This window comes from Mandrillus leucophaeus, unplaced genomic scaffold (assembly GCF_000951045.1).
Source record: "Mandrillus leucophaeus isolate KB7577 unplaced genomic scaffold, Mleu.le_1.0 Scaffold101, whole genome shotgun sequence".
In the NCBI taxonomy this organism is placed as follows: Eukaryota; Metazoa; Chordata; class Mammalia; order Primates; family Cercopithecidae; genus Mandrillus; species Mandrillus leucophaeus.
In genome coordinates this window covers 198,998-216,577 of record NW_012098210.1, presented here as the reverse complement: position 1 = coordinate 216,577, position 17,580 = coordinate 198,998, and the positions used below count along the sequence as shown (strand labels likewise).

At 39.9% G+C, this 17,580-nt stretch overlaps 1 protein-coding gene across 1 annotated transcript in view; it reads left to right on the top strand.

The window, feature by feature from the left end:
• SIRPD (signal-regulatory protein delta) overlaps positions 1–16,566 on the top strand; it is a 30,425-nt gene extending 13,859 nt beyond the window's left edge. The window contains exon 4 of the mRNA XM_011975408.1: positions 16,319–16,566. Coding sequence (XP_011830798.1) covers positions 16,319–16,566 — 248 coding nt within the window. The remainder of the gene's footprint in view (positions 1–16,318) is intronic.
• The last annotated feature ends 1,014 nt before the right edge of the window (positions 16,567–17,580 follow it).

Here is a 17,580-nt window from a genome sequence, read left to right as displayed (position 1 = left end):
TGTCTGCCCATGTCCTGCCTGAAATACCATGATTGTTTATGGAAAGTATCTTTAATAAAGCTGGATACAGTTTGGCTTGGAAAAAAAAAATCAAATTATAACAAATGTTTATGAGAATGTAGAGGAATTGTAAACCTCATACACTGCAAGTGGGAATGCAAAATGAAGCCACTTTGGAAAATAGATAGGCAGTTCCTAAAACAGTCAAACATAAATTACTATATGACCCAGCAATTCCATTCCTAGGTATTTACTCAAGAGAAATGAAAACATATGTTCACATAAAAATTTGTGCACAAATGTTTATAACAGCACTCACACTATCTGAAAGATGGAAACAATCCAAACATCTATCAATTGATGAATGGAAAAGCAAGATATGATCTATACATACAGTGGTTTATTATTAAACTATGAAGAGGAATGACCTACTAATAATACATGCAACAACATGGATAAACCTTGAAATCATATGCTAAGTTAAAGAATAAAATAACAAAAGATCACTTATTCTCTCTAGATTCTTCCTCTCTGTGCAGAGCATCTCTGAAAGAAAGACAGCAGCCCCAGTCAGGGGCATATAGATAAAACTCCCATCTCCCTGGGACAGAGCACCTGCGGGAAGGGGCAGCTGTGGGTGCAGCTTCAGCAGACTTAAACATTCCTGCCTGCCAGCTCTGAAGAGAGCAGTGGATCTCCCAGCACAGCGCTTGAGCTCTGCTAAGGGACAGACTGCCTCCTCAAGTGGGTCATTGACCCCCATGCCTCCTTATGGGGAGACACTTCCCAGCAGGGGTCGACAGACACCTCATACAGGAGATTTCTGGCTGACATCTGGCAGGTGCCCCTCTGGGATGAAGCTTCCAAAGGAAGGAGCAGGCAGCAATCTTTGCTGTGCTGCAGCCTCCACTGGTGACACTCAGGAAAACAGGATCTGGAGTGGACCTCCAGCAAACTCCAGCAGACCTGCAGAAGAGTGCCCTGACTGTCAAAAGGAAAACTAACAAACAGAAAGCAATAGCATCAACATCAACAAACAGGATGAGCATGCAAAAAATCCCATCAGAAGGTCACCAACATCAAAGATCAAGGTAGATAAATCCATGAAAATGAGGAAAAACCAGTGCAAAAAGGCTGAAAATTCCAAAAACCAGAATGCCTCTTCTCCTCCAAAGGATGACATCTCCTCACCAGCAAGGGAACAAAACTGGATGGAGAATGAGTTTGACAAATTGACAGAAGCAGGCTTCAGAAGGTAGGTAATAACAAACTACTTGAAGCTAAAGGAGCATGCTCTAACCCAATGCAAGAAAGCTAAGAACCTTGATAAAAGGTTACAGGAACTGCTAACTAGAATAACCAGTTTAGAGAAGAACACAAATGACCTGACGGAGCTGAAAAACACAACACAAGAACTTCATGAAGCATACAGAAGTATCAAGAGCCAAATCTATCAACCAGAAGAAAGGATATCAGACATTGAAGACAAACTTAATGAAATAAAGTGTGAAGACAAAATTAAAGAAAAAAGAGCAAAAAGGAATGAACAAAGCTTCCAAGAAATATGGGGCTATGTGGAAAAGACCAAACCTACGTTTGATTGGTGTACCTAAAGTGATGGGGAGAATGGAACCAAGTTGGAAAATACACTTCAGGATATTATCCAGGAGAACTTCCCCAACCTAGCAAGACAGGCCAACATTCAAATTCAGGAAATACAGAGAATGCCACAAAGATACTCCTCGAGAAGAATAACCCCAAGACACGTAATCATCAGATTCACCAAGGTTGAAATGAAGGAAAAAATGTTAAGGGCAGCCAGACAGAAAGATTGGGTTACCCAAAAAGAGAAGCCCATTAGACTAACAGCAGATCTCTCTTCAGAAACCCTACAAGCCAGAAGAGAGTGAGGACCAACATTCAACATTCTTGAAAAGAATTTTCAACCCAGAAATTCATATCCAGTCAAAAAAAAAGCTTCATAAGTGAAGGATAAATAAAATCCTTTACAGACAAGCAAATGCTGAGTGATTTTGTCACCACCAGGCCTGCCTTACAAGAGCTCCTGAAGGAAGCACTAAATATAGAAAGGAAAAACTAGTACCAGACACTGTAAAAACATGCCAAAATGTAAAATCCATCAACACTATGAAGAAACCGCATCTACTAATGGACAACATAACCAGCTAACATCATAATGACAGGATCAAATTCACACATAACAATATTAACCTTAAATGTAAATGGGCTAAATGACCCAATTAAAAGACACAGACTGACAAATCGGATAAGGAGTCAAGACCCATCGGTGTATTGTATTCAGGAGACCCATCACACAGGCACAGACACACATAGGCTCAAAATAAAGGGATGGAGAAAGATCTACCAAGCAAATGGAAAGAACAAAAAGCAGTGGTTGCAATCCTAGTCTCCGATAAAACACACTTTAAACCAACAAAGATCAAAAAAGAGAAAGAAGGGCATTACATAATGGTAAAGGCATCAATGCAACAAAAAGAGTTAACTATCCTAAATATATACGCCCTCAATACAGGAGCACCCAGATTCATAAAGCAAGTTATTAAAGACCTACAAAGACACTTAGACTCCCACACAGTAATAGTGGGAGACTTTAATATCCCACTGTCAATATTTGATAGATCAATGAGACAGAAAATTAACAAGGATATTCAGGACTTGAACTCAGCTCTGGACCAAGCAGACCTAACAGACATCTACAGAACTCTCCACCCCAAATCAACAGAATATACATTCTTCTCAGCACCATATCTCACTTATTCTAAAATTGACCACATAATTGGAAGTAAAACACTGCTAAGCAAATGCAAAAGAATGGAAATCATAACAGTCTCTCAGACCACAGTGCAATCAAATTAGAACTCAGGATTAAGAAACTCACTCAAAACTGCACAACTACATGGAAACTGAACAACCTGCTCCTGAATGACTACTGGGTACATAATGAAATTAAGGCAGAAATAAATAAGTTTTTGAAACCAATGAGAACAAAGACACAATGTACCAGAATCTCTGGGACACATTTAAAAAAGTGTTTAGAGGGAAATTTATAGTGTTTGATAACACTAACAAAACAAATAGACTAGATTAATAAAGAAGAAAAGAAAGAAGAATCAGATAGACACAATAAAAAATGAAGAAGGGGCTATCACCCTGATCCCACAGAAATACAAACTACTGTCAGAGAATACTATAAACACTTCCATGCAAATAAACTAGAAAATCTAGAAGAAATGGATAAATTCCTGGACACTTACACCATCCCAAGGCTAAACCAGGAAGAAGTTGAATCTCTGAAAAGACCAATAACAAGTTCTGAAATTGAGGCAGTAATAGCCTACCAACCAAAAAAAGCCAATGACCAGATGGATTCACAGCTGAATTCTACCAGAGGTACAAGAGGAGCAGATACCATTCCTTCTAAAACTATTCCAAGCAATAGAAAAAGAGGGACTCCTCCCTAACTCATTTTATGAGGCCAGCATCATCCTGATACCAAAACCTGGCAGAGACACAACAAAAAAAGAAAATTTCAGTTCAGTATCCCTGGTGAACATTGATGCAAAAATCCTCAATAAAATACTGGCTAACCGAATGCAGCAGCACATTAAAAAGCTTATCCACCATGATCAAGTCAGCTTCATCCCTGGGATGCAAGGCTGGTTCAACGTATGGAAATCAATAAACGTAATCTATCATATAAACAGAACCAATGACAAAAACCACATGATTATCTCAATAGACGCAGAAAAGGCCTTTGATAAAATTCAACACTGCTTCATGCTAAAAACACTCAATAAACTAGGTATTAATGAAATGTATCTCAAAATAATAAGAGCTGTTTATGACACAGTCAGTATCATACTGAATGGACAAAAGCTGGAAGCATTCCCTTTGAAAACCAGAGCAAGACAGGGATGCCCTCTCTCTCTCACTACTTCTATTCAACATAGTATTGGAAGTACAGGCTGGGGCAATCAGGCAAGAGAAAGAAATAAAGCGTACTCAGATAGGAAGTTTCTGTTTACAGATGACATGATTGTATGTTTAGAAAACCACATCATCTCAGCCCCAAAACTCCTTAAGCTGATAAGCAACTTCAACAAAATCTCAGGATACAAAATCAATGTGCAGAAATCACAAGCATTCCTATATGCCAGTATTCAACAATCAGTCAAATCATGAGTGAACTCCCATTCACAATTGCTACTAAGAGAATAAAATACCTAGGAATACAACTTACAAGGGATGTGAAAGACCTCTTCGAGGAGAACTACGAACCACTGCTCAAGGAAATAGGAGAGAGGACACAAACAAAGAACATTCCACTCTCATGGTTAGGAATAATCAATATCGTGAAAATGACCATACTGCCCAAAGTAATTTATAGAATCAATACTGTTCCCATTGAGCTACCATTTACTTTTTTCACAGAATTAGAAAAAATGACTTTAAATTTCATATGGAACCAAAAAACAGCTCGTATAGCCAAGACAATCCTAAGCAAAAAGAACAAAGCTAGAGGCATCATGCTACCTGACTTTAAACTGTACTACAATGCTACAGTAACCAAAACAGCATGGTACTGATACCAAAACAGATATATAGACCAATGGAACAGAACTGAGGCCTCAGAAATAACACCACACATCTACAACCATCTGATCTTTGACAAACCTGACAAAAATAAGCAATGGGGAAAGGATTCCTTATTTAATAAATGGTATTGGGAAAACTGACTAGCCATATGCAGAAAACTAAAACTGGACCCCTTCCTTACCCCTTATACAAAAATTAACTCAATATGAATTAAAGATGTAAATGTAAGACCTAAAACTGTAACAACCCTAGAAGAAAACCTAGGCAATGCCATTCAGGACAAAGGCATGGGCAAAGACTTTATGACTAAAACACCAAAAGCAATTGCAACAAATGCCAAAGTTGACAAATGGGATCTAATTAAACTAAAGAGTTTCTGCATAGCAAAAGAAACTATTATCAGAGTGAAGAGGCAAACTACAGAACGGGAGAAAAATTTTGCAATCTATCCATCTGGCAAAGGGCTAACGTCCAGAATCTACAAGGACATAAACAAATGTACAAGAAGAAAACAAGCAATCCCATCAAAAAGTGGGCAAAGGATATGAACAGACACTTTTCAAAAGAAGACATTTGTACAACCAACAAACAAATGAAAAACAGCTCATCATCGCGGGTCATTAGAGAAATGCAAATCAAAGCCACAATGAGATACCATCTCAGGCCAGTTAGAATGGTGATCATTAAAAAGTCAGGAAACAACAGAGACTGGAGAGGATGTGGAGAAATAGAAACGCTTTTGCACTGCTTGTGGGAGTGTAAATTAGTTCAACCATTGTGGAAGACAGTGCGGTGATTCCTCAAGGATCTAGAACTACAATACTATTTGACCCAACAATCCCATTACTGGGTATATACCCAAAGGATTATAAATCATTCTGCTATAAAGACACATGTATATGTACATTTATTGCAGCAGTATTCACAATAGCAAAGACTTGGAACCAACCCAAATGCCCATTAATGATAGACTAGATAAAGAAAATGTGGCATATATATACCGTGGAATACTATGCAGCCATAGAAAAGAATGAGTTCGTGTCCTTTCCAGGGACATGGATGAAGCTAAAATCATCATTCTCAGCAAACTAACACAGGAACAAAAAAAAACAAACACCACATATTCTCACTTATAAGTGAGAGTTGAACAATGGGAACATATGGGCATAGGGAGGAGAACATCACACATCAGGGCCTGTTGGGTGGTGGGGGACAAGAGGAGAGACAGCATTAGGAGAAATACCCAATGTAGATGACGGGTTGATGGGTGCAGCAAACCACCATGGCACACGTATAACTATGTAACAAACCTGCAGGTTCTGCACATATATCCCAGAACTTAAAGTATAATAAAAAAAAAATCACTTTTTAAAAATAATTCCATTTATATGACATACTCAGAATAGGCAAATCTATAGAGACAGAAAGTAGATTAAAGACAGAACATTTCTTATGATTTGGGGGATGGTGGAAAGATGGGGAAAATGGAGGTTATTACATGAAAGGCATGGAGTTTTTTTTGAGATGATAAAAATGTTCAAAATGACTGTGGTTATGGTTGCACATATCTACAAACAAATATCTGCAAATATTGAATTGTACATTTTAAATGTGCGAATTGTATGGTATGTGAATTACATCGCAATAAAGTTGTTTAAAAACCAGATTTAGTCTCTCACAGTTCTAGAGGCCCGAAGTCTGAAATCAATATCTCTGGACTGAAATCAAGGCATCAGCAGAACTGCTCCTTCTGGAGATTCTAAGAGAGAGCATATTCCCTTTCTCTTTCGGCTTCTGGTTGCTGCCAGCATCACTGGCCCGTCAGTAGCATAGCTTAAATCTTCAACGCCAGTGTCTTTAAATCTCTCTGTGTTCCATTTTCACATTGCCTTCTCACAATTATGGTACCAGATTATTAACCAATCTGTATTAGTCATCTAACAAATTACCTAAACTTAAGTGATTTCAAACAACAAACACTTATCGTCTCACGTTGTCTGTGAGTCAGGATTGTAGACATGGTTTAGGTTGAGAGACCTTGGTTTAAGGTCTCTTGTAAGGCCGCAATCAAGGTGTCTACCAATAGTGCAATAATCCAAAGGCTCAACTGGAGAAGAATCCACTTCAAGTTTACTGCCATGTTTATTGGCAGGCCTCAGATCCTTGCGGGCAACTGGTTGAAGACATCAGATATCTGCTACATGGGCTTCTCCATAGGACAGCTCACAACATGGCAGCTGCTTCTCCTCAAGAAGCAGGAGAGAGGGGAAGAAGAAGATACAAGTCACAATTTCTTTATAAGCTAATTTCAGAAGTGACATCCTGTTAGTTTTACTTTTTCATTAGAAGTGAGTCACTAGATCCAGGGGAGGGGATTACATAGTGGTGTGAATGCCAGGAGCCGGAGATCATCTTAAAGGTTGACTACCACAGCCACTCTCTCAGTAACTAGGACGACATGCAGACAAAATGTCAGTAAGGATACAAAAGATTTGATCAATGTGATTAACAAATTTGATGTAATTGAGCACTGCACCCAACAACTGAAAAACACATATCTTTTTCAAGCCCATGTGAAATATTAACTAAAATTAATCATGTGCTTGGTCAAGAAGCAAGTCTCAACAAATTTTGAAATATCAAAATTACATAAGTATGTGTTCTGATCATTGTGGAATTAAACTATAAATATTTACAAAAAGATAATTAGAAAATCCTCATATGTTAAGAATATGGGGAATGATCTAAATAACTGATTTATCAAAAAGAAATTATCACGGATACTAGAAAATATTTTGGACTAAATAATAATTAAAATACTGCACAGTAAACTTGAGGCATGTAGTTACTGCTGTACTTGGAATTTATAGCCTTAAATCCCTATGTCAGAAAAATAAAAATGATTGAAACCCAGTAATAAAAGCATCCATTACAACAATTTAATAAAACAGTGACAAAGGTTTGATTTTAGTGTGGTCAAAATTTCAACCTTTTCCTTTATGGTTATAGCTTTCAGTGCTTGTTTAAGAAATCTTTCCTTAATCCTTTAAATCCTGAAGACAGACTCTTACATAGCTTCCTATAGTTAAGCTTTATAGCTTTGCCTTTCACATTTAGTCTGAATCCCCATATTTGTGATATGAGATTTTATTTTTCCCCATATGAATATCTAATTGTTCCAACTTCATTTATTTTAAAAATTTCCCTTTTCTTCACTGCTCTGCAGTGCAAACTTGTCAAAAATTAAGCATTCATATGATGGATCTGATTTGGGGCTCTCTAATTTTTTCCATGTTTTCTTTGTTCGTTCCTTCAAACACCACTATCTTGATAACTACAGCTCTGTAATAAGTTTTAGTACTTGGTAGAACAAGTCATCCCACCTTATTCTTTTTGGTTATGCTTGGCCGTTTTCATTTCCATGAAAAGTTTAGAATATCTTTGTCAAGTTCAGCACACACTCACATATGCACACACACATAATTTATGGGATTTTAATTGTGATTACACTGACTTCTTATCAACTGGGAATAATTCAAATGTTTGTATCTTCATATATGCCTACGCACACATTTCTTTATTTTTACAATATTATTTTCTATCAATGAACATGGTATGTCTTTTCATTCATTAAATCCTTTATAATGTCATTCAATAAAGTTTTGTCGTTTTTACTATAGACATGGTACACCTCTTATCAGATTGATTCCTCCACGCTTTATATTTTTAATATTATTATAAATGAGATCATTTAAAAATGTTTTTAATTTTCTAACGTTTGTTAAAATTGAATTTACATCAATTTTGTACCTAGCAAACTTGTTAAATTCTCATACTATTTCAAAAAATTTGTCTATAGATTCTTTTGACCTTTCTTAAGGCACAATGGTATCATGTAGTAATAATAACAGTTTAACGTGTTTCATCCTAATCTTTATATGTTTTATATTCCTTTATGACTTCTTAAGCAAACTAGAATCTCTGATAAAAGATTGGATTTAATTTCTGGTGGCAAACCAGATTACACCAACTTGATTTCAAAGCTTTCAATGTTTTACCTTTGATTACAATGTTTGTTGTATTTTTAAAATTAGGATGAACCATATATTGCCTATATTATATCATTTTTCATATAATAAAAATAGCAATTGCATATGGTTCAATCTAATGGATTATCTCTATCAGATTAATTCACCTCTATTCTTAGTTTACAAATAATTTCTAAACATAAATATTAACATTTAATGTTTTTCCTGCATCTATTGAAATGGTAATATGGTTCTACTGTCTTTCAATTTGGAAATGTGATGAATAACATTATTTGATATTCTTTTTTATTTTTATTTTTATTTTTTTGAGACCATGTCTTGCTTTTTCACCCAGGCTGGAGTGCAGCAGTGCAATCTCAGCTCACTGCAGCCTTGACTTCCTGAGCTCAAGTAGTCCTCCCACCTCAGCCTCCCCAGCAGCTGGAACTACATGCCCATGCCACCACACCTGGCTAATTTTTGTATTTTTTGTAGAGATGTGGTTTTGCCATGTTTCCCAGTCTGATTTTCTAATATTAATTCAACTTTTTATTCCTGAAATAAAACCACTCTGGTGATAGTGTGTTATTCAGTTTGCTGAAGTTTGTCTGGGATTTTTGAACGTATATTCAGAAGTAAGATAATAATCTATGTGTTTTCTTTATATTATTCTTGTTGGAATTTTGTTGTTGAAGTTATGCTATCTTCAAAAAATGAGTTGGGAAGTCTATCTCCTTTTTCTATTTTTAAGAAAAGATTACATAAGATAAAATTTATTCATTACATAAATGTTTGGCAGATCTTTCCAGTGAAGTCATCTAGATCTAGAATTTTCATTACAGGAAAATTTTTTTAATTACTGATTCAGTTTCTTTAATAATTTTGATATTGCCCAGGTTTCTTATTTCTTCTTATTCACTTTTGATAAGCTACATTTTTCCAGATAGTTTTTCACTTTTTCTAAATTTTATATTTCATATTGGCAAAAGCTATTCAATATATCCAATGTTTATCATTTTAATGCCTGCAAGATTTATAGTAACGCCCCTTTTGCACATCTGTGATTGTATCTCTCTCTCTCTCTCTCAATATTTTATTTCCTCTCTTCATTTTCACCAGAGAATTATATGTTTTCAAAGAAGCAACTTTTGGTTTTGTTGATCCTCTATATTTTATGCTTGCTTTTTGTTTCATTCACATTATCTTATATGTATTACTTCCTTTCCTCTCCTATTTACTGATTGCTTTTAAGTTTTGTTTATGTTTCTCGTCGTGTATAATTTGACCCTTATTATAGTTACCTTTATAAATCTTTAAAGTCAACTTTACAAATCTCAATGAGTTGTGTTTTTAGGATCTTGTCTTAAAGTTCTTTTCCACCTCAGAGACATATAGATATTCCCTTATTTTTTCCTTCTTATAGTTTTATTAAATTTTAGATTTAAGAATTTAATCTGTTTGGAATTTATTCTGTGTTCAGTCAAATATAATAATTTAAAAATTTTTATTCATTTGGTTTTCTAATCTATCAGTTTTTTAGTCAGCAAATAGATTCACTTAAGTTTTTTGTATCAGTTTACATTATATTTTTTCTTTCTTCTCAATTATTGTTTATTCATCACTTTTTGTTTCATTGCTTAGGCCAGAATCTCCAGTACATCATTGAATAGATACAATGAGAGTAGGTATCCTGTTGTTGCTGACTAAAGAACATTCTTGTAAAGTTGCACATTAAAGATATTTTGTTTTAGGATTTTTGGTAGATAAGCATTAGGCTAAGAACACTTCCTTCTATTCCTTGTTGTCTAAACCTTATTAAATGAGAATGGGTAAGTAGGAGTAATCAATACCAAGAGTGAGAAAGATATAGGAATATGGCTCCTGAACAGAGAAACAGTGTCACCTGAGTCAAGACCACAGGCTGTGTGGTCAGATAAACCTGTTTTCCGGTCCAGGCTTTGCAAGTTGCTAGTATTTTTTATTTTACCTCTACCAGCTTCAATTTCCTTATCTATAAAATGGACATTATCATACCTAATCACGGACTTGTCAGAATTAAAATTTTATAAGGCACATAGAATACTTTATAGCTTACCAACACTAATTGTTTATTCATCTTCCTTCTTGTAGCTCCACCCTCTCTCCCTGTGGTAATAGGCCCCTTGGAGAGGGCCTTGCTCGGGCAGACTGTGAATTTTAGCTGCATGTCCTACGGCTTCTATCCCAGAAATGTCACCCTGAAGTGGTTCAAAAATGGGAAGAAACTCTCATCCCTCCAGACCCACGTGGTTCAGTTAAAGAACAGCAATGCCTACAAAATCGTCAGTACCACGGAGGTAGTCCCAGCTCTAGATGACCTAAACTCTCATATTACCTGCAGTGTGTACCACCGGAGCTTGCATTACCCTCTTCATGGGAAAGCTGATTTGTCTGAGACCATAATAGGTAGGTAACACCACATGTACCCGGCTTTCACGTGTCTTTGGAGCATAGTTCTTCCCAAATTTGCTCCAGGGAATAGGCTTAAATAATAACAGGTCATTCCAACTACCGAACATCTACTATGTGCTAGGCACAGCAACATGCTAAGTAGGTGCTAAGTAAATGGCCAAGCAATAAGCAGATGGATCTGATTGTTTCATGACATCTGAGCATGTGTTCATGCTATTTCAGTTCCACCCAAGGTGTCCATTCTTCAGCACCCTGCCTCAAATAACAAGATGAATGTCACCTGCCAGGCAGAGAAGTTCTATCCCCAGGACATGCAACTGACCTGGCTGAAAGATGGAAGTGTCTCCCAGAGAGATGAGACCCTGACCCCCACCAAGGGCAAAGATGGACTGTACAGCATGCAGAGCTCCATCCTGGTGGAAAACAGTGACCATGAGGAGGACACTATGCTCACCTGCCAGGTGGAACAAGACGGATGGCAGAAGATCACTGTAAAAATGACATTTTGGGCCTCTGCTCACCTGGATAGGTCTCAGTTGTAGCCAATAGCAAGGCCTCCATGATTTATTTAAGGAGGCTCCTTCATCTTTCCATAAAACGTTCTTTTTCAGATTTATAAAAGTTTAAATTATAAAAGCAAAGTCCCCTCTCTTTCTCATTCTCTTGCTGACTCACACACTCTCACTCTCTCCTTCTCCCTCACACACAGAAGTGCATGCGCACACACACACACAACGCAAAATCGTATAGGTATTTATCCAAAACTAAATCTCTATTAGGAATCAAGTACACCCAATCCAACTCCCTAGAGAGATCTCTTATATATTATTTGTTGCCCTTTCTTTTAAGGGCTCAAACAGGATTTCAGGTACTAGGATTTTAAGGTACAAGGTCATAAGAGGACTAGATAATGTCTGAAACTCCTGCCAAGACAGGGAGCCTGTGTTTCCTTGAATGATCTTAATGGTTTCTTGCCAGGAGATTTTTTTAGTGTTTTTATCATTTTCTGATTAAACCCAGGTCCTTCCTGGTGCTGAGCAGAGCAGCCTTGAAATTCTCTCAATAGGAACACATCTACGTTCCACTTACTGTCAGTGTAGACACATCCTTCTGTGCCCTGATGTGGTGGTGTTCTCCCAGGCTCCAGGCTCTGGGTGTCCCGGGTGTCTGGATCTCCTGCCCTTTCTTGATTCAGAGGGGCAGCAAGGATGAGCACAGTGTTTGACAAACATGAGTTTGATTCTCACTACCTTGTGATCCTGGAAAGTTTCTAAAATCTCTGAGCCTTGATTTTCTCAGCAACATAGAAATCATAATACCCATCTCATAGGACTATGCTGAGTGCTAACAAGGTAATACAAGGTAGTTAAATAGTTGGAGCTGCCTCCTTTTTCCTAGACAAGGCCTAGCCCAGCAGTGTGAGATGCGTGTGTTCTCACCTGGGCTCCTGTCTCAGGTATTTGTGCTGGCAAGGCATAGTGCAATGGGAACCGTTGTCTAAGATGGGCCCTGGGAGCCTCAGATGGGAAAGTGAAAGTCCTGGAGGATGGACCCCCTTGTGCCCTCTGATGATACTTGTTGCCCACCCTTCCTTTTGTGACTCTCCTCCTAGGCCACAAGGTGCTGCTGGTGATGGAGTCTTCACCCTCCATTCTACAGGAAGTAGATGGCCTAACTTTAAATTGAGGGGAGGTCCAGGGAGGCAGGACAAGGTTGTGGCCACAGCCTGGTCTGGGATCAGGCTAACGTTAGGGAAGAAGTCATTCCAAGAAGAGCCCACAAGGACACATGGTGCCCAGGTTCATCTGGCGGCAAGAGAGGAGCACATCACTCTTACTTCCCCAGGAATTTCCTGGAATACATTAAGAAGCTCCATCTCAGATGTGGTGATGGGGGAAGAGGGACTTGATCAAGCATTTGCAAAAGATGTCTTCAGGAAAGGAGAGGGGATTAGGCCCCAAGGAGGAGGCAATGTCTCATCTCACAAGGCTAGATATCAACTCTTTGTCCTCCAGCAACATCCATCCAAGGGAGTATCCAAAATTAAGGGTAGAACCCAGTCCTGACCAAGTGGAGATCAAGGATGAGGTAGCTGTGAGGCTACTACTGTGGTTTAGTTAATCAGTGTCAGGCTCCCAGGGTTTCCAGGGATGGGGGAGCCCCAAAAAGGGGAAAAAAGAAAGGGCAACTGTGGGATCCCTGAACAGATAGGGATCCTGTGGCATTAATGCCTCTGGGGAGAGCTAGATCAGAGATCAAACATCTGGGGTCACTGTGAACACTTACCATGAATCCACTGGCTATTCCCTCCTGGGTACAAAACACCTGTTGAGCATTCTCAGTGGGAAAGAGAGTTGAGCCAACCTCTGTTCTCATTGAGGTGTGTGCTCTAGCAAGTAAGGAAGACTTCCAACATAAACATCTGATTACAATTCTTACAAGGTACTAAGGGCACTCTCAGTTTATCTACAAAAAGGAGGAGAAGGGAGTGGTCATCTGAAGTTCAGGGAAGAAAGAGCAGCATCTTGGGAGTGAAAGGGCTAGCAGCTGAGGCTGGCAAAGCATTTGGAGCCAGATCAGTCAGAAACAAGAGAAAAATCTTTCATTTTCCCTAAGAACAGTGGGAAGCCACTACCAGAGAGAAGCATGGTCAGATTTCTCTAAATTTCTAAAAGTATCACTCTGACTACAGTGTAAGGAAAAGACTGAAATAGAGAAAGAGTAAGGGAGGCAAAATGGTAGCCTGTCCAAGCCAGAGATGACAGTGGAGAGAAAGATGCAGGAGGATTTAAGATCGCTATGCACTGAAGGTTTTTGTCCCCTCCAAATTCATATGTTAAATCCTAATGCCCAATATGACAGTGTTAGGAGGAAGGCTGTTGTTGGGAGGTGATTCAGTCATCAGGGTAGAGTCATGAATGGGATTAGTGTCCTTATAAAAGAGGCCCCAGAGAGCTCTCTTGCCCCTTCCACCATGTGAGAACACAGTGAGAAGCTATCTATGAACCTGGAAGTGGGCCCTCACCAAACACCAAATCTGCCGGCTTCTGGGTCTTAGACCTGCCAGGCTTCAGATATGTGAGAAATAAATTCATGTTGCTTAGAAGCCACCCAGTCTATGGTATTCTCTTATAGTGGTCCGAACAGACTAAAGATGTATTTAGATTAAAGGATATTGGGAATGGGAGGAGTTATCAAAATCAAAAATGACACCACGGTTTTTTGGTTTAACAATCAAATCCCATCTCAATGTATGACATACACTGAGATGAGGACACAGAAAAAAGAGCTGATGGTATGTGAGTGATGACTATGCTCTGTAGTTGCTTAGCAGACAGCAGGGCATAGGCATGTGAATGGCTTGCCCACTTCCATGCAAATACCACCTAAGTCCAAGATTCTGACCCACTGTTCCTTCTGGCCCCAAAGCCTGCCTTTTAATCCCCGTATTCAGTGGTTCCTGCCAACAAGGAACAGCAAGTCCAGTGAAGGAGGCAGAAGCTAATGAGTGGTGGTAAGGAAAATGTTGCCAAGGGTGCTGTCTAGTTACTATTGCTGCATGGCAAAACACCCCAAAACACAAGGTCAAAAAAACAGGCATTTTATTATGATCAATGACACTATGGGTAAGGAATTCAGACAGGGTACGAGAATGACTTGTCTCTGCTATATGTTGCCTGGGGTCTCAGTTAGGAAACTCACCTGGGGATGATTCAACTGCTGGGTCATCTGGAAGCTTCTTCTTTTACATGTCTGATGATTGATAATGGATATTGGCTGCATCTTAGCTGGGATGTCAGTTAGAACTCTTACATGTGTCCCTGCAATGTGATCTCTTCATGCGTGCTAGTTTGTGCTTCCTCATAGCATGGTGGCAAGGTTCCAAAAATGAGCATCCCAAGAGAGCCAGGTAGAAGTACAGGGAATTATTATGGTCTAGCCTCAGAAGTCACATCACATAGCTTCTGTTACAGTCACAGGCCTGCCCAGACTCAGCGGGAGGTAACATATGCCTACATCTCCATGGGAGGAGTGTCAAAGAGCATGAGGGAAGAGGGACCTTGTTGAAATCAGCTCTGGAGAATAGAATCTGTCATCAGGAAGACAGAGATTAGAGTTAGAACAATGAGTGCTAAATGGAACACTCTGACCAGTTCCTTGTCAAGAAATCCCTCTCAGAAAAAATGTTTAACAAGCTAGAATAAGGTGTCGCGGGGAGAGGGACACTCATCATGCTACAGAGTAATCAAATCCCATCGCTGGTTGGCCCCTTTCATTCCACCCCTTCACATCACCAACATCCGGTCAGCCACTGGCAAGGAGGCAGGGGTCGGGAGCAGTGGGGAAACTAAGTCACAGGAGGCAGTGTCTGGCACTGGGCCCACAGAAGTGATGAGCTCATGGCTAGAGGCTCTGGATGTGATTTCATGTGCAAGTGGCTGCTGCTCAGAAGGAGGAGAGGAGATGCATTCTTGGTGTGAGCATTTCTACAGCTCCTCCACTCCCTTCTCCCAAGAGATGGCCCCAGACTAGGGACAGACAAAAGAGATACCCCTCCTCCTCCCAGCTGTGTTTCTGCATGTCACTGTTCCTACAGTATGAGCACCGTAAGGCCCTGCACCTCCCGCTTAACACACACAGGTTTCTTCCCCTTTCCTCTAAAACAGAAGCTATTCTCCTCCTCCCAAGATCTAACTCCTTGCTCACTCAAAGCCACTTCCCCTGTAAGTGTACTTTGAAGAGCCAAAGCCTCCCATCAGATGTGGCTTCAGGCTCATTTTCACAACTGACACCTCTGGAGTGGGGAAAAACAGGGACCCACACCTGTGAAGCCCCATTCCCAGGAGCCCTCCTCCTGACTAGCTGCACAGCTCATCTGAGCCCAGGTCTTGGACCATCACAGGAGGCTGGACACACCTTTCTCTATGACAGACCGTGTTCCTGGGCTCCTGGATGAGGAAGGGTCACCAGCACACCTGACACAAAGTGAGGGGCCCAAAGGGCAGAGTCTTGGTACTAAGGGTGTCTGCCAGGCCCCCTCCAAGCACCTTGGGACCCTTATATCAGTAACTTCTTAGCTTTTGTCTGATTCCTATCTCATAATCTAGAAACTGGAACTGTCAAAATCCCACAGCCCTTTCCTCCCATCATAGTAACTTCCTCTTACATCATGGAAGATATAGTTCTGCTTCTCTCAGCAGAGCAGAATCCAGGACCTCCCCAAAACAGACCTACAGGCAGAGCAGGCTCCAGGGTCCACCACGATGCCCGTCCCTGCCTCTCGGCCCTGCCTGAGAGAAACAACAGAAACGATTTCATCCATCCCTGCTGCTGCCTCTGGCTGCTGGGACTCACAGGGGAGTGCCCCCACCCTCAGGTACCATGGTGCAGGGATGCTCTCCTGAGTTTGGCGGCCGTATCATTTGGCCACCTGCAGTGGGGCAGATGAATCTCTGTTGTTCTAGGGCCTCTTTCTTTGCTGCCCCTTCCTCTTTAAGACACTTCCCTAAACAGTTTGTTTTATAACATGTGTCTCCAAAACAAATCCCTCCAGAATTCTTATCGCTTGGAGGGGTTGCTTTCTCTCCTATCCAGGCATTTCCCCGTGACAGGGGTGCCCAGTCCCTCTCACTTCCTACACCCCTGACACCCTGTGAAGGTTCCACGACCCCATAGGCCTGACCTGCAGAACCTGATGCCATCCTGAGGGAAGAAGTAAAGGAGCAGCGTTTGACTCCTCCGTCCCCAGGAGGGAGGCAGGGATGCTGTCATTAAGATGAATACACATAGATGGATAGGTGATTAATAGATTAGATAGATAGATAGATAGATAGATAGATAGATAGATAGATAGATAACAAGTACTACACATACAATGTGGAACTATTAGAAAAAAATGCTAATTCGTCCTTTTTAGACTAGTAAGTCTCCCAGAATCTCAGTAACCTAGGATTATGTTCTTGATGTGGGCGTTTCTCCTGCCTGTCTACTCCCTTCTCTCCAAAGCTGATCTGGACAGTCAGGAGGGGCGCCCATCCTTCTCCCAGTGGTGTTAACATCTCAGTTTAGACTCCACCTAATAAAGTGGTGAAAAGCACAGGTATCTTAAAAAAAAAAAAAAAGGCCAACAGGCCAGGGTTCAAATCCAAGTTTCATCATTTGTAGGCTGTTTGACTATGAAAGTTACTCAACTTCTCTGTGACTCTTTTCTTGTCTGTGAAATCAGGATAAACAATAATGCCTTTCCAATAAAGTTGTGGTGAGAATCAAACTAGTTAATTAATATAGTTAAGTATTTGGAGTAACGTGTAGCACACAGAACCACCTACATGAACTCTGGCTGTTACAGCCTTTTAGGGCTTAGGAAGTGTGAATATGAGCACATGAAAATCGTCCTGCTGCATCAGGCCATTGCACCACTCATTCTGTGTCTTTGGCAAGTCTATGTCTTCACTTAGAACTC